This window comes from Lycium ferocissimum, chromosome 3 (genome assembly GCF_029784015.1).
Source record: "Lycium ferocissimum isolate CSIRO_LF1 chromosome 3, AGI_CSIRO_Lferr_CH_V1, whole genome shotgun sequence".
Lineage (NCBI taxonomy): Eukaryota > Viridiplantae > Streptophyta > Magnoliopsida > Solanales > Solanaceae > Lycium > Lycium ferocissimum.
In genome coordinates this window covers 34757707-34785085 of record NC_081344.1, presented here as the reverse complement: position 1 = coordinate 34785085, position 27379 = coordinate 34757707, and the positions used below count along the sequence as shown (strand labels likewise).

At 36.1% G+C, this 27379-nt stretch overlaps 2 protein-coding genes across 2 annotated transcripts; both read left to right on the top strand.

Annotated features, from left to right (window-relative positions):
- The first annotated feature begins 3276 nt into the window (after nucleotides 1–3276).
- LOC132050187 (glucuronoxylan 4-O-methyltransferase 3-like) lies at nucleotides 3277–4472 on the top strand. Its single transcript, XM_059441312.1, has one exon. It carries the CDS (start codon nucleotides 3391–3393, stop codon nucleotides 4291–4293), a length of 903 nt encoding a protein of 300 aa, XP_059297295.1. The 5' UTR covers nucleotides 3277–3390; the 3' UTR covers nucleotides 4294–4472.
- Nucleotides 4473–25752: 21280 nt separating this feature from the next.
- On the top strand, nucleotides 25753–27036 carry LOC132048852 (uncharacterized). The gene is made up of 2 exons (XM_059439538.1): nucleotides 25753–25981; nucleotides 26324–27036. Exons 1-2 carry the CDS (start codon nucleotides 25753–25755, stop codon nucleotides 27034–27036), a joined length of 942 nt encoding a protein of 313 aa, XP_059295521.1.
- The last annotated feature ends 343 nt before the right edge of the window (nucleotides 27037–27379 follow it).

The following is a 27379-nucleotide window of genomic DNA, read 5'->3' as shown; positions in this document are numbered from 1 at the left end:
AGTTTTTTATATGAATTATTATTGGTGTTGATATCATGCATGGCGTGCACTCTTATTTCATATGTTGATTGATATGAACTGTGATTGAAAATGATGATAAGTGAAGGAGAGTAGCCTCCAAGGTCTTTGTCGGAGAGCGTAAAAGAGAGATGAGAGTCCGTGATCCGAGGTCATTCTTGGAGCGAGAGCCTACTCATACCCGAGGTCATTTGCCGGGATGAGGGGTACATGGAATTCGCGGGTCCCTCATGGGTCATGGCTATGAGGCATTGCCCTCAGCATGTGTGTGCGGATTGGAAAGTTGGTTAGTGCATTGCATTGCATCGCATTTACATTCACTCATTTATCTATGACTGTGTACATGTCATCTTATACATTTGGCTGATCTTATACATTGACTGATTTGTACTTTTGACTAATCTTATGCTTGAGATTGTTCATGGACTGTACTTGATTGCTTATCTGTCTACCTATTAGTTGCTTTCCTTTATATATGTAAACTAATCGTTGTCGGCATATGATGTTTACCGTCTACTAGTGTTGTACTGATACTACTCTTGCTGCATGTTTTCCTTGAGTGCAGAGTTCGTCGCTGGTTCTACCACTCAGCCTCGCGAATGATCCCGAGGCCTATTTACCAGAGACCCCAAGGTGAGCCACAGCCAGATCCTGCAGCCCGGATCTCTTTATCCTGCTCTCTGTTATTTGAGTCTATAGACAGGTTTTGTTTGTATTTAAGACTAGTATTCAGTTCCGGATATTGTTTTATGAGTAGAGCTCTTGTATGAGTCTAGACCAGGTCTTTGGGTATTTCTTTGTGTATTATTACTTCCGCACATTACTTAGTATTTATATATATTGAGACTGCTTATGTAACTGTATTTCAATTCCGCATGATTACTTAGAACGATGTAGAGTACGGAAAGAGTTCGCCACCAGGGAGATAGTGTGGGTGCCAGTACGATTCACGAGTTGGGTCGTGAGAAGTTGGTATCAAAACCCTAGGTTAACGGTCTTACAAATACAAGAGAAATGTCTAAGTGTTCGTTTAGCTAACACTAGCTCCAAGTATACAAATTCCAATTGTACCGATTTACGAATAAACACAACCAGCTACCAAACGGCCCTAAGTGTTCGTTTAACTAACGTTAGCGCCGTGTCCGTTTAGCTAACACTAGCTCCACGTATTCCAAACGGTTCAACGGAAGTCAATCTACATAATTCAACAGGTATACATCATCATCTCATATTAAGTCCATTTGATACGTTCGGAACTTTAACACATGAAAAGAATAGTTTTTTAGACAAATACTATTATCATTAGAGCTATCAAGGATCTTTATTCAAAGGCTGCAAAAATATTACATGAGCAAAGGAGTTCTTAGTAATTAGCAAATAGAGTATGTACCACGTGATCCCCATTTAAGATTCTGGAACAATGTAAAACCTGTCTCCGTTCAATTCTTTGTGTCGACTTCTAATTGGTTTGAGCGGCTGGTGGATATGAGAGGGGTAGTCACAGAAAATCAAATTTACAAGAACTGACCAGATTTGTGATGCTTTAACTGTTACAGGGCCATATGTTCGGCTGATTATAAGCAGAAAATATGGTGTCCTTTGTACTCTGATGTTATATTCTAACCACCCAAAATAGTAGATCACCTTTTCTTCCCTTCTCCCGCCAAATTATCTACCTTTTTCTTATACCACAATTATATTAATTGTTTTAATATCTCTTTCCTTTCCTATGCACCAAAAATAAATAAAAAAAGGCCATACTCGCAAATTGCTCACTCAAAAATAAATGAAGATAGCTCAATCTTGAATTTAAAAAAAAAAAAAAAAAAAAAAAAAAAAAAAAAAGAACCTACTGTACTAACCACATGACAATAAATTTATTTTACTTTGAGAAGTCAATGTACAACATGGGAAATCAGTATATAACTCACAGTATCACCTAATATTCCAACTACTACAAATGAAAAACCTAAATCCTTGCTAAGCAAAAGTATTATTATAGTACACCAACAAACGCTTTACCTACAGATCTTTACCAAACTATGATAATTGTGTCTTGCACGATCAGTAACATCATTAGCTTTCCTGTCTCTATCAACCCTCCTCACTGTCTTCATTTTTAAGGGAAAGCAATAGTACTCCCTCCGTCGTCAATTTATGTGATGTAGCTTGACAAGACATAGAATTTAAGAAATAAATAAAGATTTTTAAAATTTATAGTCTAAAACAAGTCATATATATCTGTATAGTTATAAATCATTTCATTAAGGATAAAGGAGAAAGCTTTAAGTTCAATTATTTCTAAATATAAAAATATATCATTCTTTTTTAGACAGACTAAAAAAGAAAGCGTATCACTTAAATTCGGACAGAGAGAGCAGTCTTCTTCTTTTTTTATTTTTAAAGTAGAACGAAAACTCTAGTCCTAGAATATAGAAGTTCTTAACCACCATCAATGCAGTATTATTGCTACTACAAAAAGAACGGAAAAGGCTCAACTATGCCATCGAACTATCGGAAATGGCTCATTTATGCCACTCGTCAATAGTTTGGCTCATTTATGCCATCGAACTATAGGAAATAGCTCATTTATGCCATCGAACTATAGGAAATGGCTCATTTAGGCCATTCATCAATAGTTTGACTCATTTATGCCATTACTCGTTACCAAAATGACTCATCCATGTCATTTTTCATTGACGACGATTTTATAATACAAGATATGACATGTGGCCTCCAATTAGAGGTCTACGACATTTAATTAAACCAGCCCAATTTTAAATATCAAATTAAGAAAAAACCCGACCCATACACCCTGCCCACCCACAATCATAATCTAGTTGGAGGCCACGTGTCATATCTTGTATTATAAAACCGCGTTAATGAAAAATGGCATGGATGAGTCATTGTGGTGCAGTAATGGATAAATAGTCAAATTGATGAGTGACATAAATGAGCCATTTATATAGTTCGATAGTATAAATGCGTTATTTCACTATAGTTCGATGGATAAATGAAATAAACTATTGGCAGTGCATAAATGAGTCATTTCCGATAATTCGATGCCATATTTGAGCCTTTTCCGTAAAAAGAATTAAAAATGTAAAAATTATTTTTTATTATTTTATTCGGTCTTACCTTCCTCTTTTATTATTATTTGTTAGAAACTGAACATAGCAAAATAAATAATCATTTGGCTTTTCTTTAATAAGCACTATGGTCTCTTAAATATTTCACATTCATAGTACTACTAATTTATATAACACTTGCAAGTTCCCAAGCCAAAAATCTTGGAAGTCCCCACCCTCGCTCTCCTGAAACCCCTATTTTCTATTTTCCACTGTCATCCTGGATTCTTCTCCCAAACAAAAGATGAGATCCAAAATCCAAAGCCCCATCAATCTTAAGCTCATTCTCATTGGTTTTTTCTTAGTTTTTCTACTCTTTTTGGTACTGAGATCAACTTTTTCACCTTCTTCTCAGCAAACTCAATCTCTTGATCACTCATCAGCTGTTTCAAACTCATCATCAGAAGATCAAGAAACTGATCAAGATCAGCCAAAATCTCCTTCAATAGCTTGTCCAACACATACTTGTAACAAGATATCTCCATCACTAGCAAATGCTTTAGTCCACTATGCAACTTCAAATGTTACCCCACAACAAACATCCAAAGAAATCTCAGTTTCCTTAAGAGTTCTTGAGAAGAAATCCCCTTGTAATTTCTTGGTCTTTGGTTTAGGCCATGACAGCTTAATGTGGACAGCTCTAAACCATGGTGGAAGAACGGTTTTTCTTGAAGAAGACAAGTCATGGATAGAGCAAATACAAAGCCAATTACCAGGTTTGGAATCATACCATGTTATATATGACACAAGAATAACTCAAGCTGATGAACTCCTGGAAATTGGAATGAGCAATGAAGATTGCAAGAAAGTGACAGATCCAAGATTTTCCAAATGCCAACTTGCTCTAAAGGGGTTGCCTCAAGAAGTGTTGGAAACTGATTGGGATTTGATAATGGTGGATGCACCAACTGGTTGGCATGATGGAGCACCAGGAAGGATGACTGCAATCTACACTGCTGGATTGATTGCTAGGAACAAAGAAAATGGAGAAACTGATGTATTTGTTCATGATGTTAATAGAGTTGTGGAAGATCAATTTTCAAAGGCTTTTCTTTGTGAAGGGTATTTGGTAGAACAAGAAGGGAGGATTAGACACTTCAACGTTCCTAGCCATAGGGCGCGTTTGGGTAGACCTTTTTGTCCTTAAAGAGGTTTTTTCCAAGATTTTTCCAACTTTATTTCTCTAAAAATAATTTTTATTTCCTTGTTGCTTGCCACATTTATTTTCATTCTCTTGTTTGATCTACTTACTTATGTACATTGAGGAATATGTTAATTGGTACTATTATCTTCTTTGATATAAAAATAATATTGGGATTGATTTCATGGTGGAAGTTTAATTTTATTGCTGGGGCTAATTTCTTCCTTCCTACAGTAAACTTCAATATTTATCTAGGACCTTTTTCTACGTATTCCTTTTACGTAAGAATGCACTAAGAAGCTGCTTAAGGAATAGGGAGGGTGTGTCCAGAAAATCAAATGGGTAGGAACCAAGGCTAGGGATGTAGATGCGTCTAAGTTGTGGTACTCAGGAAGCTCGAGGAGTAGGAATAAAATAGGCATTTTTAATAGATAGGGAACTTAGGAGCAAGTGGTAGAGGTTAGCAAGGTGAGTGAATGATCAGATGATTGTCATTAAGCTAAGTTGTTTTGGAGGGATAACTTTTAACATAATTAGTGCATGTCGCCGCAGGTGGATTTGGATGAGGAGGACAAAAAGCTCTTATGAGGAAGTTGGATGAGGTTGTTAGAGGTATCCGGCAAACCGAGAAAATATTATTAGGAGGGGATTTTAATGGTCACATAGGGACCACTTGAAGAGAATAGGATGATGTACATAATGGTTTAGACTTTGGTGATAGAAATGAAGGAGGAGCTTCGCTTTTAGATTTGCCAAAGCTTTCGAGTTGGTCATAACTAACTCGAGCTAGCTTCTAGAAGAAAGAGGAGCACTTGGTGACCTTCTGTAGAGTGGCTGCTAAGATTCAAATAGATTACTTACTCATTAGGAAGGATGATAGAGGTATATGTAAGGACTGCAAGGTTATTCCGAGCGAGAATCTTACAACCCAACATGAGCTTATGGTTGTGGATTTAGGTGTCAAAGCAAGAAGAAGAAGAAGAAGAAGAAGAGGGTGGCATATGACCAGCCAAGGATTAGGTAGGGAGGCTTGACTGAAGCCAAGGCATAGGAGATTGGGGAGAAGATGGCTATGGGGGCTTGGGGGAGTAGTGGGGACGCAGAAAGTATGTGGGCTAGGACAACGGAATGTATCAGGGAAGCAGCTAGAGAGGTGTTAGGGGTCTCGAGGGGTAACCTAGGTGGGCCTAAAGAAGCTTGGTGGTGGAATGGAGAGATTCAATGAAAGGTTGAAGTAAACAAGGTTTCTTATACGGTGTTAGTGGAAAGTTTCTACTAGGTGGACAAAAGAAGGGATAGGGAGAGGTATAAGATGAGGAAGAACAAAGTGAAACTGCGGTCACGGTGGCTAAAACGACAGCTTTTGAGCATCTATATGAAGAGCTCGATGCAAAGGCGGGGATAGAAAGTTGTATAGGCTCGCCAAGGCGGGAAAGAGGAGGGTCAATGACCTGTACCAAGTGAAGTGCATCAAGGATGAGAATGCCAAAGTGTTGGTAAAAGAGGCACACATTATATGGAGATGGCAAACATATTCCCATAAGCTCTTGAATGAAGATGGAAACAAGGATATCCTTATTGGGGGAGTTAGAGCATTTCGAAATTGTAGAGATTTGGGTATTATAGGTGCATAAAGGCTGCGGAGATTAAGGGGGCTATTCGAAAGATGAGGCGGGAAAGAGCAACCGGGCCAGACGAGATTCCGGTGGATATTTGGAAGAACGCAGGCAAAGTAGGTATGGAGTGGCTAATTGAGTTGTTTAATATCATAATTAGAACGACTAAAATTTGTGGGAATAGACGTGCAGTAAAATGGTTCCAGTGTACAAGAATAAGGGTGATATTTAAAAGTGCAACAACTATAAAGGTATCAAGCTACTAAGCCACACTATAAAAGTCTGGGAGAGGGTGGTCCAGATGAAGATAAGGAGGCGTGTGTCTATCTCTAAGAACCAATTTGGATTCAAGCCGGGGTGATTGACTACAGAAGTCATCCATCTTGTAAGGAGATTGTTGGAGCAGTATGGGGACAAGAAGAGAGACTTACACATAGTGTTTATTGACCTAGAAAAGGCATATGATAAAGTCCCTAGGGAGGTCCTTCAGAGATGTTTGGTATCTAAAGGTGTACCTATAGCTTACATTAGGGTTGTTAAGGACATGTACAATGGAGCCAAGACCCAAGTTAGGACAGTGGGAGGTGACTCAGAACACTTCTCGATCATGATGGAGTTGTACCAGGGATTAGCCCTTAGCCCATTCCTATTTGCCTTAGTGATGGACGAATTGATAGGCATATTCAAGGGAATGTGTCATGGTGTATGTTATTCGTAGATGACATAGTATCAATTGACAAGGTGCGGTGGATTTAACAGTAGGCTGAAAGTTTGGAGAAAAACCTTAAAGTCTAAAGGTTTTAGGTTAAGCAGGACTAAAACAGAGTACTTGGAGTGCAAGTTTGACTTAACGCATGAGGTGGAGGTGGAGTGGAGATCGAGGCACTAGTCAATATAGGAGAGAGGAAGATTCAAGTATCTTGAGTCCATAATACCAATGAAACGGAAAGATATAACAATGATGTCACATATCATATTGGAGCGGGTGGCAAATGATGAAAATACAACATGAACGAAATATGAAATTTAATACACAGGGATCTTCAAATTTGTGATCGGGATCGTAATAGTGACCACAAACTTCGCATTTGCGGCAACTGGTTCGCATTGGACCACACCAGACACCAACAACAATCCAAACTTCGTTTTAGCGCTCGAAACTCATCCAGAACCTCAGTTACCAGTTTCAAAAAAAAAAAAAACTCATCCAGAACCTCCCAGACACAAACCATATATGCATTTTGATCATAAAACATGCTACGAACCTACTCGAGCACTCGAAATTCCCAAAAGAAGTCATCTTGACTTGGTGTTGACCAAGGTCAACTCCAATTCTTCAAGATACTAGATTTTCCACCAACGATCCAAATCACACCTGAATGCCTTGGGACCCGAACGAACAGCCCAACTAAGTCAAAAATCACATTCTAGACCTAATGGAATCGTCGAAACTTGCAGGGATCTAGTAGCTCAGTTAGTTGGCTACCTGAACTTTCACCTTGTTGGTGAGTGTTTGAATCCCCACACTGTAATCTCCTCCCCCATTTCCCCTTCCCCTACCCACTATGTAAAAAAAATAATGGAATCATCAAAACTTCAAAAATGACGCATTTACCCCCAATGTTAACTTTGGTCAAACTTCCTCATTTCCTTAACTTAAGAACTTCCAATTTTGCTAAAATTAATCCGGAACTCACCCGATTTCCTTGGGAACCACGCCACTCATCCCCGCAAGTTATAAATATAAAGATGAAACTAAGAGAAGGGTATTTTGGGAAAAACAGGCCTAAAAGCTCAAAACGACCTAGCGGGTCGTTACAACCATAGTTTAAATGTGTTTCTATGCGTTATCCCTATTCTTTTTTAGTTTCATTCAATGCAATTACCTTTACTTATTGCTGCCAGTGAGTTAGATTTTAGCATCTACACAAACTACTAATACAGCTAACCAAAAAGAAACCGATCGATCGATGAGCTTAATCGGAGAAGCAGTGGAGTAAAGCCAGAAAGAGTTTATCATTATTTCCAATCATAAAGTTTGATTACCGAAGAGGGATTAAAATCTTGGGATACATTAGTAAAATAGAAGCCATCTGGTTTCACTATCTAAAAGCAATCAGATGTATCAAGTCCTCCGTGATCTGCACATGCCCCTGAATCTCTAAACACCTCAAATGCTTTGTTCTGAGCCCCACCAAAAATGACAAAAGAAAACGGTCTCCACAAAGAATCTCAGACTGAAAGTAAACTGAAAGTTTTCATTAGACTTGGGGTAATGATATCCAAGATCGTCATCTCCAGATACACAATGATATATTAACTGAGGGGACGTCGTATTTATACGGTTCATTACATGAACACCAATGGAAGAATACCAAACGATAAAAGTCTGGATCCGATTTTCATATTATTATGCCTACCAGTAGCATTCATCTCTTGTAAATAAAATGTTATGAACAAGCAAAAAATTAAAGTGCAGCTCATGTTTTTTGAGTACATGTTGAATAATCTTTTTCTCTGAGTTGTATCTCTCTTATAAGAGAAATTAAAGCAGATTGTGTAATATATGTGATACTATCTTATTAGGAGGTTATAATTGTTCTTTGGTTTTTGTCAATTGTCATAATCTTGACAAAGTACAGGGGGGGCTAATATATCATATGGAAGAAAGTGAATGTGGTCTTATTTGGATAATTATTTAACAATATTCAAATTATCTGCAGATTACATATAGATTTCGCAAAAGGGTTCAACAAAGGATAAGACCAACATTATGAGATCATGACATAACATAGTGGGAATAACATTTGGAAAGAAAGTTAATTTGGTCTCATTAGTAAGTTATTTATCAAATCCAATTTTGAAATGTTAATTGCTGATGACAATAGAGCATATGCTATAGATATACTTTTTACTTTCCTATGAATAGGTAAACAGTTAAATATTTATATATATACTAGTTTAAGATAACCCGTGATTACATTATAACTTTGAACTCTTGTTTTATATATTGAAATTGGTAGATAAATTTTTATGACTTTTAGATATAAAATAAGCTTTATTAGTGCATTAATAATGTACTATTATATTTGATTTTTCATACCAAGAAATAGTGATTCCAGCTATTAACATCAAATGTATCGTATTAAGTCTTTTACGGTTTCAAATGATAACTGATGTGTATTTGTAGATTATGTGTTGTTAGTTGATTAATTAGTTACGTTATGATTTTAAAATTTCAATTGTTACTCTTAAAATTTTGTTTAAAAATAATTAAGTGAAAGCATCAAGTTGAAGAATTGAAGAGTTTTCTGTGTGTAAGTTTAAAGAGAGAGAAAGTGTAATAGTTGGTCAATGAAAAATAACAAATAAAAGGAAAAGATGAAAAGTAAAAAGAAGATACAGTTATAACAATAAAAAGCTGTGGCTGGTGGAAGATGAGAGTGACAATGGTCAAAGGAATAAAATATTTATCGGGCAGCGCCCAATCACATTACTCCATTTTAGTCAAATTTACCAAAATAGCCTCGGGAATAACAGGGTGACGCCCAGCTGCCAGGTAATAAATGGAACATGAGCCACCACACCACAATAGGGAAATGATGTGTGGTGATTTTCCCAAGGATTAACACCCCTGTTGTACTGTTATATCGACGTGTAAGGTTTGGATTGTTTTCCAACGGCCCTGTTGGACCAATTCTGGTACAATTTTTGTCTTTGTGTGTGACTAGGTGCATTCGTGGTTTCTGTTATGTAACGATTGGGAATCATTTTGTCCTTGGGTGTACCATTTTCGTATGATTTTAGAATTGTTTTTTGCCATTAGTACGATTAGGATAAAATCCCTTTTGTTTTACTTAATTTTGAATTCTGATTTTGTGCATGAGGGGAAATTCATTTAGAAGAGTCTAGAATCTTTCATTTTTGTCCCTAGGGTAGATTCCCCCCCCCCCCAGTATAAATAGATATGGTATGTGACATGAGAGGAGATCTTCTTTTTTCTGGAAAAAAAAGGGGGCTGCTCGACTGTGAGGGTTTGAATTTTTTTTGATAATTTACTCAAATATATAGAAATACTACTAAAAATAGATATAGATACTACTCTATATAGAGGAGATTACTCTGAAAAAACAGTGCATTACACACACAAAAAAAAAAAAAAAAAGGAGAGAAAAAGGCTTGTAAATGTTATAAAATAATACAAATTGAGAGTGAAACAAGAGAATTAGGAAGGAAGCTTGAGGAGAGATTTTATTGTCATATTTTGATGGTGTCATGCTAAGGAGATAAAACCTTCCTATTTATAGGAATAGAAATACTAAATCACCAAGTAACTAGTTAAATTCTAACTAGATGAGTCTCATAGTAACTATAGTTATTACCTAGTTACATTGGTCTCCAACCAAACCTTGCTCTCCAAGTAAATAAATACATATTTTATAATACATGGACATTCACTTATAATATTATTTACAACACTCCCCTTGAATGTCCATTAATAGATATAGTGTCTCGTTAAAATCTTACTAGGAAAAACCCTGTGGGAAAAAGTCCTAGTGAAGAAAAAAGAGTACACATATCTAGTAATACGCTTTGATAACTGCCTCATTAAAAACCTTGCCAGAAAAACCCAATGGGATAAAACCTTAGCTAAGGGAAAAAGAGTACAGCGCATATTTCACTCCCTCTGATGAAAACATCATTTTATTTCTCGGAGACGGTGCATCCCAATCTTATATACCATCTTCTCAATGTTGAGGTCGATGATGCCTTAGTTAATAAATCTACTGACTTGTCACCTAATAAATCTGCTGACTTGTCACTTGAATTTCTTGAATATACTTTCACCGCTCTTTTGATGATCATGTGTGAAAATAATTTTCAGCGAGATATATTTCTCGCGTGTCACCTTCAATGTATCATTTTTTCAGTTGAATTATGTTCAAGCAACATTGTCTTCATATAATGTAGTGGAACTTCATTCTTCAAGGAGAATCCTTTGCATTTTTGAAGAGTTAGCAATAACTGACTGTCTCATAGAACAAATGATATGACAACACCCATATGTGCACACATATAATTTGTTTGAGCTCGGATTTTATAGAGATCATATAAATGCCCTGCATTTCATAACCAACAAATCTTTGATAATAATGGTTAGAATTAATAAATTTATATCACTATTTGGTTCATTATGATGTCTCCACGGGTAGAAGTAAGGTTATATCTTGCTTGCATATCAATAAAAGCATTATCTCATAGAAAATAATAGCAGGATATATTAGTGCATCAATTGCATTAGGAGATGGTACTTTCTGACCATTTTCGTGAGATCCAAAATTGATCTTTCTTTATGTTAAGTGATTTTACTGCCATTGGGGTACTCAATGGAATCTCTTTAAGACCTTTTAAATCCTTTAAGAATTTTCATATAAACTTCCTTTGTCTAGCTAGACATGAAAATATTTCATTATACGCATTCAAGTCCTTTTTCATGCCTTTGTCATACTACATGATACCTCATTGCATCCACCACAGGAGAACACATCTCCATACAATAATGTCAGGACTTTTGCGAAAAATCTTTATACCACAAGGCACGAGCCGTTCTTTATATCTCGTGAATTTATTTTTCATCTCACTTTTTGCTCAAAAGTTTCTTTATACCCCACTGACATTATATCTTCAAATGTTTGGACTATAGATCCAAAATATTTCATATTTACCACTTGAAACTAAATATACTTGAATTGCGTATTTTCATTTGGCCAATCATCTATCTGCTCACATTTCTTGACAAATTTGAATTCAAGATCCTCGTCACCATTTAAATGTTGAGTGCTACATTTTATCAAAGATACCGTCGACGGTCATTTGAGATCGGTTCCAATGCGACATAACTTATCGAGATCTCTTCATTTTTTTTCATCATTTTCAAGTACCTGAACCTTTCCCAAGGTTTCATGAAGTGTTATATCATGGTGCTCTTTTAAAACACTTGCCTCATTATTATGGCCATTTTGATCATTTGCTCCTCTCCTTCTTCAAGGAGATTTACTTTTAGAACCGATTGGTCTATCACGCTTTAGGCATGCCATAGATTCTATCCTTCAAGGACTTTAATTCTAGTAGGAGCATTTGCAGCTGGAATATGATTTTCACTTTGGTCAGCAAATGCGTCTGGCAGTTAACTTGAATTATATGTTAAACGAGGATCATACTAGTGATAATTCATTATATATAATTTATTTTTCCAGCTGCTTATCATCTCTCCCCCTAATGTTAGGAAATCTAAATTTACCCCCAACCTTATTTGGGGACCCATCTTTGTGCGTTATGGTGGAGCAATTGAATCATATACCGCACATTCACATTTTTAGATGGGAATTATTTGGTTCCTGACCTTGAACCAATTGTGAGAGGGGAACCTTGTTGGCTTGATGCATATAAGCTGCTACATATTAAATAACACATCTCATACCAAAACTCTGTTTGGGAGATTTGTTCTCATAACCAATTGTTTAGCAACTAATTAGAGGCATGTAATTTATGCTAAACCAACTTGGATATAAACCAGTATTATCAACGTAATTTCATAGTTTGGAACCATGCTCTTAATTTAACAATTTGAGCACACAACCTTGGAAAAATCAAACTGCAAGTTGATAACAAATGCACATGTGACCATAAAATAGATGCATCTATTAAAATCATATAATAATAAAACGGTCCACATGGCGAGTATATATATATATATATTATATATATTTTTTATGTTCCAACATTGTGGGATTCAATCCCAACTTTAGCTGGTATAATGTTCAATTTATCATGAGAACAAGTAGCACAAAAGAATTCTTGAAGAATATTTTATTTCTTTAATATATAATCACGTGAATTCTCAATTATTTTTGCATCACATTAGAACTGGAATGGCCAACCGGTCATGCCAACTGATATTTATTTCAATAAACTTCTAGTTTACTATCGCATGTGATTCCATCATCATGCTTATATTTGTGTGGTACAAACATGAGGGAAGCAGGGTAACATTTCACATTTATATTTCTTACCCGCAATAATTGTATTAATATGAAGAGATTAAATCTTTCCATCATTAATAATAGTGTCAATATGAACGCCCACTTTGGCCAACACCTTTGAAACTGAATAAGTTTCTTTGAGACTTACTACAGTATAATGTTTTCTTGATAATCAATTTAATTCCTCCAATGTAGTAATAAATTTTCTCTTCCAGAGCTCCCAATTAATTGTGTACTACCACATATTTCATAACACCATCCATATGGTGAACATATCCTTTAAAGGAGAAATTTATATCATTTCGGTCAAATTATTATAGGCAAGACTCATTTCTCTTTAACCTTTTCCTGTCAATGATCATCATCGACAAGATGATCTATGATTACTTATACCACAATTATGATTTTTCTCAAACCTCCCCTAGAGGTGAGTTGTGGTATTAGCATAACCATACATAAGCACGTCTTTATCCATATCTTTTATTACATCTTCTCACATTCACTTTCAAGAATGGGCTAGCATTCACGATGCTTATCATACGTCACATTCTCTTCAAGGAATGAACTATAATCATTTGCATGTGCTTTATAAATTTTCATTATAAGCTTATTGTCATGCCTGGGAATTTATCATATTTATATGACCCACCTCAATATCACTTTGAAAGGTCAAGTGAGCCTTCACTTTGTATTCCTTTCTTTTGATGGAGGATTTATATAATTTATCAACTTAGGTAGCATGACAATCGCGTGCCCACGACATTTCGTACCACATTGAGGCAAATATTACCTTCACCTTTTGAAGGATCATTTTGAGAACCCATAATGTTCTTCCTTTTATAATTATCACAATGATGCCTATTATTTTGTCCCTTGTCACGTCCACGTTTCATCACAAACACAAAATTTGCCTTAGCATCATTATATCATTAATATGGTGCATGACTCATACCCAATGTCTTACTCATATAATTCGCTGGGACTTGAATCTAACATCTTATCATTATGGTGCATCAGGACTCGAACCCGATGTTTTTATAATAGGCCAAACTGCATGCACCGAGACTTACCCTGAAGTCTTTAAATAAATTACCACCGGTTGTGATGCAAAAAACAAATTTAATTACAACGAGGCTTATATAAAACATTATCAGTTATGTCCCCCTGAATAGTAATAATTAGTTCTCCCTCAAAACTTAATTGCTGCAAGATATCAACAATAGACGGAAGACGGGACGAATCGTTCCAGACTAATTTTTCAAGATAGAAAAATCTCACCAAATAGGCCTTTCTAGGGCAAGCTAAATAATGCAAATGCTCCCAATAGACATAAGCGTACTAAAATTGCATTCACAATTTATCATCATTAAGAATAATGAATAGTACCTAAAAGCATGTATGAATCTGATTAATATATCCTTTATATAATTTAGGATCAATAGTTGTCAGCACTTAGAATTCATTATCAAGAATATTAAAGGTCACTATAGTTAACGGAAGTGAAGAGCTAAGTGTGCTTTCTGATCATGATCTACTCCTCCTTTATAATACACATATAAATCATAAAATTGGAACAGTTAAAGGGTTTGTGGCCAAATCCTAATCAAATTCCAATTTTGGTTTCAATAACGTAACCTTAGATTCACATCCACTGTTTGTGGAGTTAAGTGGCAGTAGACCAATCATACATGTTTTCGAGTGTTCGAGCCTTTGGTGTTTAGATCTGCAACATGCTTATTCAATTGTTTTCAAGAAATAACATCTCTATAACATTCAGAAATATCACTATATCTAAATTCACAAAAAATAATAGGACAAAACCAAAGATGATTAGTAAGATAAACCCCAAGGTTATAAAATATAAATTTTCATGTAGAAGATAGTCAGATGTGCAATAGGGAAGTAACATTCTTTTAAATTGCTTCGATGGTTAAAACCTCACCTTCCCACAACTAGATACATAGAAATCTTTAACCATCCATCTTTATTACAGTAAAGGCTTTCCATAACCAAGTAAATAAGTGTTCTTTTTCTTTCATGATATATATAACACAATATTGACTTGCCAAGGGCCTAGACTGCAATGGTCTGTTTTTTAGAAGAATGTAATAGTTTAGTTACCTGATATGACGAAATATTACCTACCAGTCTCGCTCAGATAGTTAGAGCCTCGTGCTGATAATGTGTTATAAAATAATACAAATTGAGAGTGAAACAAGAGAATTAGGAAGGAAGCTTGAGGAGAGATTTTATTGTCATATTTTGATGGTGTCATGCTAAGGAGATAAAACCTTCCTATTTATAGGAATAGAAATACTTCGTCACCAAGTAACTAGTTAAATTCTAACTAGATGAGTCCCATAGTAACTATAGTTATTACCTAGTTACATTGGTCTCCAACCAAACCTTGCTCTCCAAGTAAATAAATACACATTTTATAATACATGGACATTCACTTATAATATTATTTACAACAGTAAAAGGTTTTTGAAGTGTTTGTTGCTGAGGGCTTGATTCAATCTCCTCATTTGATCTTTAGGTTGCCTTTGCAAGAGGCAATATCCCTATCCTATTATTTAAATCAGTTCAGTCTTCATATGAGTATTAAATGATTATATTATTGTCTAAATGTGTGTTTGAAACTTCGTTTCACTAGTTTGGATACATTTCTGCCTAGTTTTAGTTAATAAGTGAAGTGTTGATGTTGTTTAAGACTGATGTAATGTGATTAAGCTTGTTTGTGAATCATGTTTGAGTTTTGTTTTGTTGTTTCCCCTTCTGGGATTTAGAGCTAGGAAATGGGATTTAGAGGGTGTTGTATGGAACTCAATATAATCTATATCAAGTTATTTAAAGTTCAGTTTCTTTGTTATATGAAATTGTTCATTAGGTTTGAGTATTTAATCCTTTTCTTGAGATTTTAGTTCCTTATGCTGTGAATAAGGTCCTGTCTAACAACAATAGATCAATTTTGTCTACTAGTTTAGTTGTTTGGTGTGTTTTTTATTCTAGTCATGCTCTGATTGATTACAGTATTAAAAGGTTTGAATTTCGCCTTTAGAAGCTTTGTTAAAGTCCAAGTTTAGAAGTCAAAATTGATCCTTTCCTAGCATTTGTTGGATTAGAATCACTTCTAATGGCGTAACTTCTTTTAAAAGGGTAACTTAAGGTTTTTTCTGAAATTTTCTTATTAGTAGAATTTTTGAAGTCTTAAAATTCACCTCTAAACCTGTGGGTATTACTAATATTTGCCTAGAATCTGCTATAAAAAGAAAGAAGGACGCTGTTTTGTTTAGACTACGTTGTGTGGATCTCATTTTTGATATAACATTTTTCCTTTTCTCTTGCTAGCTAGATTATCATGGAATGATGTCATGTTTTAATTTGGACTTTGAAATGTTAGGAAGACAGACTTTTATACACCCTTATTGTTTGAATAGGTAAGGAGTATAAAAAAGGATTAAACTTTGCTGGATTTACTGTAATGCTAAAATAGAGGACAAAAATTTGCTTTTGAAAGATAAACAAGTTGTCTGCTAGTAGTTTGTGATCCCAGACCTATGTGTTCACATATTCCTCCATCCTCCCTGGTATTGTTCAGTCTAAATATGGTATTGATGACCTAAGAATGGAACCATGATCCCCTATGCCCAAGGCCTAGTTGTTTGTGAGTGTTTCTATGTGTACTCTTCTCTGTTTGTGATCACTGTGATCTTGTCTGATCTTTTACTCAACTTAGGGTAGATTCATGCTCCCATGACCCTTATGGACTTGTTTAATTTTGTTTTGATCACCTTATTTGACTGAGTAAGACCTTTGTTGTCTTCTTTACTTTGTTTTGGACTTTTGTATGTAACCTTTAAATAAAATCAAAAAATGTAGAATTCTGTTGGTTTTATAAAGTTGACTAGGATGTAAAATGACTTTGGTGAATAGTTAAGACCTCATTGACTTAAAACAGGCTAAGATTAGAAATTCAGAAGCCATGACCTTGAACTTGCTACTTGATTTTGTAGTACCTTGTTATGATATAAGTAAAACCAGTTAACTCACTGCTATTTAGTTAGTCTAAGAGGTGGTTAAAAGATGTAATTCTTAGAAATTATGTGGCATTTGCTTGTTTTGATTGAGGCTAGAACTGATTGCTTGCTTGCTTACCTTGCTTTTCCATTTCTGAACCTTGCTAATTTATGTGAAGATAAAGGGGATTTTTCTTGTAACTTGTTGGATATATTTGGGACTGCCTAGATAGAAGGTTAATAGAAATGTGAAAGATATAAGGTTTGTGGTTGATCCCTGATACTAGAAAGAGTGTAAGTGCCATTTTGAGCATTATGTGTGCTTGTCAATACTTACTCTGTTGGCTCATCTAGAAAAGGTTGAAGTGTAGGGGGGTTGGAGGTTAGATTTCTGTTAAAACCAAGTATAAAAATCTAAACTAGTTCTTGAGATTACTGAGTGACTTGCTTTCCCCTATTATCTGTTATTTACCTAGAATTTGTTGCAGTTTATTCCTTCTTATAAAATTGTGCTCTTTGAGTTGGTTCTTGAAGGTGGTTTTCTGGGAATTGTTGTACCTAGTATTTCAATATAGAAGAATGAGCATGGGAGGTTTAAAACTAAGCAAAAATCGCAGGAAAGGGTTAAAATCAGTCTGTGTAGTTGTCTTTTTGTTTCTTTGCCATTTACTTGATCAATTCTTGGCTTTTATGACATTACCTTGTCTGGGCTTGTTGTTTCGGGAGTACCATGACCTAATTCACTACTTAGAATTTAGATAAAGCACCACAAAATCACTCTTTATCTCCTTAGCGGAGTATGATTTAATTTCCTCTAGAAAGTTCATAAATGAGGACCATAAGTATGATCCCGGTTCGTTTTTCATCTCACTGCTTCAACCTTGAACTGCTTTACTTCCTTGCCTTTCTACTATCAACACTACTTGTCTAGCCTCCTAAAAGTGTGCCATGACTTCCTTGATTATGCTATGCGTGGTTCTGAATTTTAATACTCAATGTCATGCTAAAACTAAGATCAAAACTGCTATTACTAAAATAAATGTGATACCTGCACACTTGCACCTATGGCTGATTTGTGAATTTCTATAGCCCATGTACATGAGTTCCTACCTCTGCCTGCTGGTTGGTGCCCATAATAATTTTAGTATAGTATTTTGAGCCCAGGATAGTGTCATGAACCCATTTTGGCCACAGTTAGGGCTAAATGAATCTGTAATTGCTCTCATGAAAGTCTCTTGTTATTTGTGACTTGCCATGCCTACAGTTGAACTATGTTTACACTTAGGTTGGTTTCACCCTCTCAGAAATTTGTTGATCCTGTCTTAGTTGTTCTTTATGCCATAGTTAAGTTCTGTTGGACCTTATATTCATGTTAAACCTTCATGTTCTTCCTAGTTGTCCCATGGCTATCTTCTGAGTCCTAGGTACTTGTTGTGCCTTGCCTTAAGTTATCCTTGCATTGCCTAAAGCTGAGCATTTCCTTCCCCTTGTGTCTGATGAACCACTCAGTGGTATTTTGTTTTTTTGTTTGATTGTTCAAGCTTTGGGCAGTAGCTAGAATTTGATGTTTGCAATTGTGTGGATTTCTGGGGAATTTATGGTTTGTACATGACTTGAATGTGGTGTTTAGAGTCAAGGTTAAATTGAATATGTAGTGTATATCAAGTGTATATGGAGGGTAGGCCCTTTAAAGGGTTTTGCTCTTCATATATATAAGTGACGCACTGGTAGTATATCCCGTATATTAGAGTCTTGACACTTAGTAAATTAGGAAGAAAACTGAGTAGTATATTGCGTGTATCACAGTTTTGACACTCAAAGAGAATTTAAAAGGGAGTGAGTTTGGGCCTACTACTTGGGTCCATTATTTGTGACTTGTGTATCCGAGTTGCTACCATTGTTTTGGGTTTTTATTTTGTGGCATTTGGGACTGTTTTGAGTTGTCATTAATATGGGCTTGGCCCAGATCTGATGTAATTTATTTTTTGGGCATTGTAATAATTACCATCATAGTTTTAATCTAGTACTTAATTTAATTGGCGAGCATAAACTAATGTCATGTATGTCCTTTACCTCTATGTTCATCCAAAAATCATTGGTGGGCCCTAACGGGGCCCACTAACGTATCTAGATCGAGTCAACCCAACATTGGAGCAAAATGGAGCATACGTGGAATTAAAAAGCAGGCCCGATTTTGCATAAATGTTTTCCTTTTGGGCTTGGTCGGCCCAAATTCTCTACCTCATTTAAATTATATACTTTAAATTGATTATTTGCCTAATTATCGTGCCAATTGGAACCCTTATGAGATTGCCATGTTTTAAAGTCGTCAAAAAATGAATTTGCCACTAAAGATAAGACTAAATTTGGGGCATTAACACCATTTGGGACTGATTTGACTAAAGGACCAAAACTGCTGATTTTATGAAGTTTGTGACTAATTTGAGCATTTATAAGAAAACCATGGACTTGAACGTATGGACTGATTGGACAAAGCTTGTGAGACTAATATGATTATTTAGACTTGGGCTAAAAAGAATAAAATTTGATTAAATCTTAGCAAAAGATAGAGTAAAAATGGACTATATAATATTATATGGATTATAATAGTATACCTACCTTATTTTCTTAAAAACTACTTTCCAATACTCCTAAAAAAAAAATTTTCAAAATTATTTTTTGGGTGGACTTACGTAGAGTCCTACTTAGGCTAAGAGCCTTCGGCCATTAGCCTAAGTGTTCTAGTCCGACACCCTAAACGCCCATTTTGAGCAAAATTTTACCACTTTTGATTCTTAAAACGTGGTGTATTTTTTGCATGAAATGACTAATTTCTATTTGCGGGAATATGAAACAAAACAGTTTTATCACCATCAATTTCTATTTACATAAACATACTATTAGAACCTGTATGTCAACCGTATTTTACGGATCCTTAATATCGAGGTGCCTAACACCTTCTCCGGGGGATCACCAGAACCCTTACCCATACTTTGGTTAGATTAGGATTCTTTTAAAATTTAACCGTGTTGAATGAACCCTTTTTCGAACTGGTTTTCCTAATTTTCTAAAAATTATGTGGTGATTCTAAAACATTATCCATTTAGAGTACCATTACGTAGAGGTATATTTTTCCTTTTTCCCGGTACGATTGACAACCGTACTCCCCCGGGATACTTTCCTTTTTAAATGAGGCAAGTGCAAATGCGAATTGAAAAAAATATCGACCCGCTACAACTGGTGCAATGGTCAATGAAATAATTGTCCTAAGTGTTGTTATCTTTTCCTGTGCCCCTATTATGATCATTCTCCTGTTTTTTTGTGATGTAGACAAGAGTTATAAACAGGAAGATGTGTAACATGGTGCTCGGCTTAGTGCTAAACTCACGGAGATACATGCTATTTCTGAGACTTATAATGATCTGCAAGTTACAGTCTTGCCTAATACCCAAGACGAACCTCGAACAGAAAAGAGAGCGAGTTCCCGCAAGAAAATAGCTTTGAAAAAATGGAGGTAATGAGTCATTCTTGGCTAATGGAAAAACTCCACAAATAAAATTTTATGGGTTTCTCTGTGATGGTCTTATAAACATGGCGACTCAACTGAGAGAAGGAAGAACTGAGCTCAAATAAGAGATAGACCAATTTGGCTCAAATATCTATGACCTGCAAGCTCACTTAAATAAAGAGGTTGAGGCATCTAATACCCAACTATCAATTGTTGTGGATAGTAGTCAACATGGGTAGTAGAAAGAGAAATTTCAACCATTCGACCAGAATATTATTGATGATGCCAAAGCTGAGGGAGTATATAATGTGGAGGATGTCATAATAATACAGTTTGGGAGTGGGGCATGTTGAACCTCATTCTAAATATTTTTCTATATTATGTTTGGTTGCCAAAATGCAAATCGAGTCTTCCAAGCCTATGGAGAGGTGCATAGATGAGGAACAAGACCCTTACATTCTAAAATTTTCCAAGCCTAAAAGACATACCTCATTTAAGAGCCAACAAGTGCAAGATGCGACTGTTATCAAACTGTATCCAAAAATATAAAGTTCAACAGAAACAGAATTTGGAAAATTTTCAGAAAACGTAAAACAGAAACTAGAAATAAATAATATGAACAATATCTGAAAGTATATGAAAAATCAAACAGAGCCCACTGAATTCACAGTGTGTCCTTAAGGAAATTATTCCCCTCAATGTACCCGAGGTGTTGGAATCTTTCCTCCCAGGATAGAACGATTTACTCACCAAAATAGCGGTACAGCAAATTTTAATGACGACAAACCACTCGAAGGTAGTATATCACATGAGATTTTAAGAAGTGCAGAAAAGAAGAAGAAGAATATCAGAAAATTTCATAAGTAAAAATTATGAGGATCAACGAAAATATATAACCATTGAAGCACTGATTGGGAAAAGGTTTGCAACCTTTCAGAAAAGTCACAGTTTTAAAAACAGAGGGAAATTTTAAAATAATCCGGGAAAGAAAGGGGTCGCGGGTCAGACACGCGAATCCGGGTCACTAACGGGCCTGGATCTAGATATTTTAATTAATTAAATAAATAATAATTAATTAAATAATTAAAATTAAAGAAAATTTGGTCCAAAAAGATTATCAATCAAATCATTTGATCGAATCCGAATTCAAAGCCGAGCGACGATGACGGCGTGACGGAAGACCCTCTTCTTAACCCTTTAGCAACAAGAAGGAGTGCTTCTACTAATTTTAAGTAGGAGAATTTTTCTTTCCACTACCAATGAGGGACAAATGCTTATTTCATAAAGCAAGAGGGAACAACTCATTTTCCTTCCATTTCCCATTCAACCTATCAATTAAACCCAACAGCGACAACTATTGCTCGATTTTTTGATTTCACACCATCGCCCCTGTAGCGTAACAGAAAATTTGATGCAAAATTGGGGGGGGGGGGGGTGAAATTCATATCCTCAAGGTGGAGTAAAAAGTGGTGAATGTGATGGTGTCGTTCCGCAACATTAAATCAAGCGCTTGTTGGGAGGCAACCCAATTTTACAGCTTTCTTTAATTTCATTTTATTTTTCATTATGTTATTTTTAAAGTGCTTTTTTTTTTTTTTTTTTTTTGTAGGAGTATGAGCATGGAAGCAAAGTCATTGGGAGTCTACACAAGCCAGAAACAGAGTTAGAACTATGTGTGGAGTGTCTGCATAAAGAACCAAGGATATTGGGAGAAGTTTGAGTAAACCATGAGCTGCTAATACTTTAGCGTTTGGCCTTCCAGGAGTTTCTTTTACCCTCCCATTATTTATGGTGTGTACTGAGGACAGAGCATAGTTTTAAGTATGAGGTGGGGAGATAATCTTTGCTCAGTTTTTGTAGTAGTTAATAATCTCTCTTAGATTTTCTTTGTGCGTTAGTTCTTTTCTGAGGGATGTAGCTTGAACCGGGTAATTTTAAAAAAATTAGGAGTACAGACTTTTTTCGACGATGGGTGGTTGACGACCATCTTGAGGGAACTTAGTCATCAGGTAGTAGTAGGAGTCTCTAGCCATTAGAGTCCTTTGACTACTAGGTGTTCGGTTTATGTGCAATATCAACAAAAATAAGCAATTCTCAGGATTTAAGTCAGGAACATGCCTAGAAAAAATGAATACAGTCAAGTGGCTTTCGAATTTCTCCCCTTCTTTCATTCGGCCGATCGGGTACGCACTTCGCCATGAAACATCTTGGTGATCTTCATTTCTTTCTTAGGAATCGAATCCCTATTGGAGTCCTCCCACCCCATAGAAAGGGGTTAACCTCCTCGTTAGCCGGACTATGAATAGGAGAATCTTAGTTATGTTCAAGCACTCTTTCGGTACGTCTCTTGAAACAACTAAGCTCGTCTACTTGACTCTTTTGTGATCCTATTGGCTTAAATATGTTTTCATTAAAGTCATGCTATTGTTTTCTTGATTTGAGGGTCGATAGGGATCCATCTTGAGTGATCATGTGCCATGTATGTGTGAAATTCTGCAATATTCCATGCTTTCATAGTGATGCCTAGAACTTGCCCGGTGTGTATGTAAAGCGAAATGAATTATGTTGAGTTAGGAGATGATATGGGCATTTCTTTGATTCGCCATATTTTTAGCCATCTCTTTTCCTACTCGTATGTCGATATCCCTAGTCACCCCCATTGAGCCTTTAACCTATTTCTTTGGTAACCACATCTTAAGCTTATTCCCGTTGTTCTCATTGGCCTAAAATTTGATCCTGTAACTCTTAGAGCACTTTAATTGAAAAATTGGCGCTAGAAAGAAGTTTGAGAAGTTGAAAAAGAGGAGAGCTGAAGATGGAAACTTAAGAAAAAGATTAAGGGTGCACTTATTGAAAAAGGAAAATATATATTTTTAGAAGCGAGCGGGAATAAGGGAAAAAGAATTAAGTCTTGAAAAGATAAATAAAATGTGTGCTCCTTGCTAGTAAAGTATGAAAAACGTGCTTAAGTAAATTGGGGAAATAAAGGAATGTTGTGGGTGAAAAAGGAGGTTGAAAATTGGCGAGTTGAAGAGCTGCGCTTAAGAGAAAAAGTGTAGTGTATTAAAGTGCTTTGGGAGGATAGTCACTATTTTAGCCAAATAATTCCTATCCGTCCCTTAGCCTACATTTTACCCTTTTATAGATAATTAGGATAGTTTAATTTAGTAAATAGTTAATCACAAGTCCTTGTAGGGTTCGAGACTCGATAGTCTTATCACTTTATTACTTATACGACTACATGTACGTGCATGTGCGTTTGGGAGCAACAATTTATTCATTTTGAACCATAATAAAAATGTCAAAAGCTCTTTTATATAAGAACGGGGGAAGTAATATTATAGGAACCGAGCTTGAAGAATTTATGTGTGGGTTTATTAATTTATTATACACCTATCATTTCTCTTAACCGAAATAGATAGGATAATGTAGAAAAGGTAGCAGAAAGAAAATCAATATCATCACTTGAACAATAACCTTTAAGGTGAATTTCAGTCTCCTCATAAGGTATTTGCTTTACCAACAGTCCAACATGACCAAAAAAGAAGTATTTGCTTTACCCAAAAAAAAAAAAAAAAAAAGATATCACATGGAACTCAAGCTCTGAGCTAGTGGTTCCGCTAAGAAGGGGTAGGCCTATGGTATTTGGCTCGGTATTTCTAAAGTTTGTGATCGGTAATTTGATAATCGGTAACTGAAAGTAGATACCAACTACCGAACCGAAAAAATTTCGTTCGGCTAGGTTCGATAAATCAAACTTCAGTTTAGATAAATCCCAATATGATATAAGAGATTTACCATTCAAGAGACCAGCTATTAATAATAAAGCATCATTTAGTTCATGAGTCTGTATACATCGGAAATATAGTGTTACACGTGACATGAAGGAAGAAAGACACGTGGCAGATAAGGTTGAAGAATGGCGTGGTGATTGATTTAATTCGGAAGGAATGTTTTCATGCAAACCCGGAGCAAGTGTTATGAAGCAATTGGTACGGGTCATTTATAGGCATTAGACGTTATGTAACCGGTCCGGATTCGGAGCTGGACATTACACTTTTACATTTAAGTGACACTTATTGGTTATTATTTCTCATTATTAGGAATGAATTGACTTAAAGCTAGTGATTATCAACTATAAAAGGAGCTTAAGCTCAATGTAGTAGGATATTTTTTTCACACAGCAATACAATTCATATTCTGATTATTAGCAAAATTGTCCTTTTGTCATTCATTTTGTTCCAAGTTAATAAAAGTTCCTCAAGGCTAAGTGTTCAACCGGAGTAATATCCAATGAAGGATTTCCTCCGAGCTCATACGGCCCACGCTTATTTTACTGTTTTCTTGCTTCATATTTACTTGATTTCATTGCTAATTGCTATTATTTTATACTTTTTCATAACAAATCAATTCATGTATCCTTTAAACCACTAACAAATTTAATTGTACTTTTTTTGGGGTAAACAGTTTGGCGCCCACTATGGGGCTAAGGATAATAGTGTTATTGTTATGTTTCTCTGATTACATTACTAATCATTCGCAATTCTATGAAATCAGGTAATACCAGATTATGGAAAATCTTTGGAAATAAAATTGATGGTGTGTTGAACAATACCAATGCAGAGGAGATAGATCCGGCAACAGGAGAAATCAAGGCAAGAAACTCAGGGATCCAAACACACAGGGAATGATTTGACTCCCAATGATAATGATGATGTGGAGGAAGAAGTGAGAGCCACTGATCCAGGATAGGCAAAGATTTTCGATCTGCTGGAAAAACAACAGAAGGCAATTGTTGACTTGCAAGCAAGGAAAGGTGGTGTTGATGCAAATCTCATGGACACAGCTACGGATCATGGAGAAGGCAACAACAATGATTTTGGTAATAACGCAGCACAAAAAGTCATGCAATATCTGAAGGCTCTGTCCAGTCGGCTAGAAAAGAGCGAAAAAGAATTGAATAGCCGATTGGACCGAAACAAAAAAGAGTTTAAAGCATTTAATTCATGGATAGACCAAATTTCGGGTGCACTACCGGTATTGAAGGGACCAGATTAAAAAAGATATGTACAATTGCCATTCCCACGAAGTGCAATGCCTAAATTGATCCCAAAGAGGTTCAAAATAGCGAATCTACCCAAATATGATGCAACCACAGACCCCCAAGAGTATGTGACCTCGTACACTTGCGCCGTTAAAGGCAATGACATGCAACCGGATGAGATCGAATCTATTTTACTTAAGAAGTTCGGTGAAACTTTGTCCAAAGGGGCAATGACATGGTACTCCCTACCAGGGAGCATTCGATCAATTCCTTCGAAATGTTTGCGGATGCTTTCATCAAAGCACACACTGGTGCGAAGAATGTGTCTGCAAGAAAGGCTGATATCTTCAAAATAGCTCTGGAAGATACAAAATTGTTACGGGAATTTGTTATAAGATTACAAAATAAACGGATGTTGCTACCATCAGTACCGGATGAATGGGCGGCAGAGGCATTCACTAAAGGTCTGAACCCTAAAAGTTAAAGCGCTTCATTAAAATTGAAGGAGAACTTACTGGAATTCCTAATACAACGTGGGCGGATGTTCACAATAGGTACGAATCAATAATATGAGTGTAAGATGATCAGTTTGGATTACCGGCTAGATCAACAGACCGGAATCGATACCATGACAAACCTAAAAGAGGTGTTGATTCGGAGTTCATATCTTGGAAGGAAAGCTACCAACCTTATAGACAACCGGGGAGGTCTCGTTCAAGGCCGGAGCGAAGTCGTAGCAGCCAATTCAGTGACGAACAACATTGAAAATCCAAGGTTATCTTAATATAGTTTCAACATTAACTTAGCCAGGTTACTCGCGGCAATCGGGAAGATTGAGGGTGCAAAATGGCCCAAACCAATGCAGTCAGACCCTAGTCAGAGGAATCTAAATTTGTTCTGCGATTATCATGGGACTCAAGGGCATCGGACCTCTGATTATCATTACTTACGTGATGAGGTTGCGCGGCTATTAAAGGATGGTCATTTAAAGGAGTTTTTGAGTGATAGAGCTAAGGAGAATTACGGTAAGAATAGGGATTCGAGCAAACAAGAGGTTCAGGTTGAGCTGCATCATGTGATTAATATGATAACTGACGAACCTATGGATACCAGAATGTCCTTTTCAATAAAAAAGGATAAGTTGTCGGAAGCATATGATCAAAGAGCCCAAGGACTTATGCATGAGGTTGTAGTATCGTTCACCAATGAAGAGGCGAAAGACTTAATTTCACCTCACCCCGATACTCTGGTAATTTATGTTATGATTAATCATTGTAGAATTACAGATGTTGTGATTGATCGAGGTAGTTCGGCCAATGTCATTCAATGGGGAGTCATTGAACAACTGGCAATGACGGGCGAATTGACGCCATTCGTGAGAGTATTCAATGGATTCAGTGAAGCAAGTAAAACAACGAAGGGGCAAATCGAGCTACCAGTTAATACAGGTGGTGTGATAAAAAAAATACGAGGTTTTACTGTAACGACCCACCTGTTCGTTATAGCGCTTTTGACCTAATTACCCTTGTTGACCCTTCCCCATATCGTGTTAATATGATATATAACTTAATAAAGTCATTGGGTTGGGTTCCGCAAGGTTCGAGTGTAGATTGAGTCATTCATGGAGAAACTAGTTAAGTTGACGAGTTAGAGTTGACCATGGTCAACGTCGGGTTAGGATGACCCCGTGTCTATGTTTTGGAAGTTCCAATATGTTATTATGATTATTTTGAACTTGTCCACAAGTTTTGGTGAGGTTCCAAAGAGTTCATATGGGTTTGGGGTTGTGTCACGCTCGTATTCGGTGTTTTGCGCTGGAGGTTTGTTGATAGAAACGGCTCCAGATTGATCATCCAACCTTT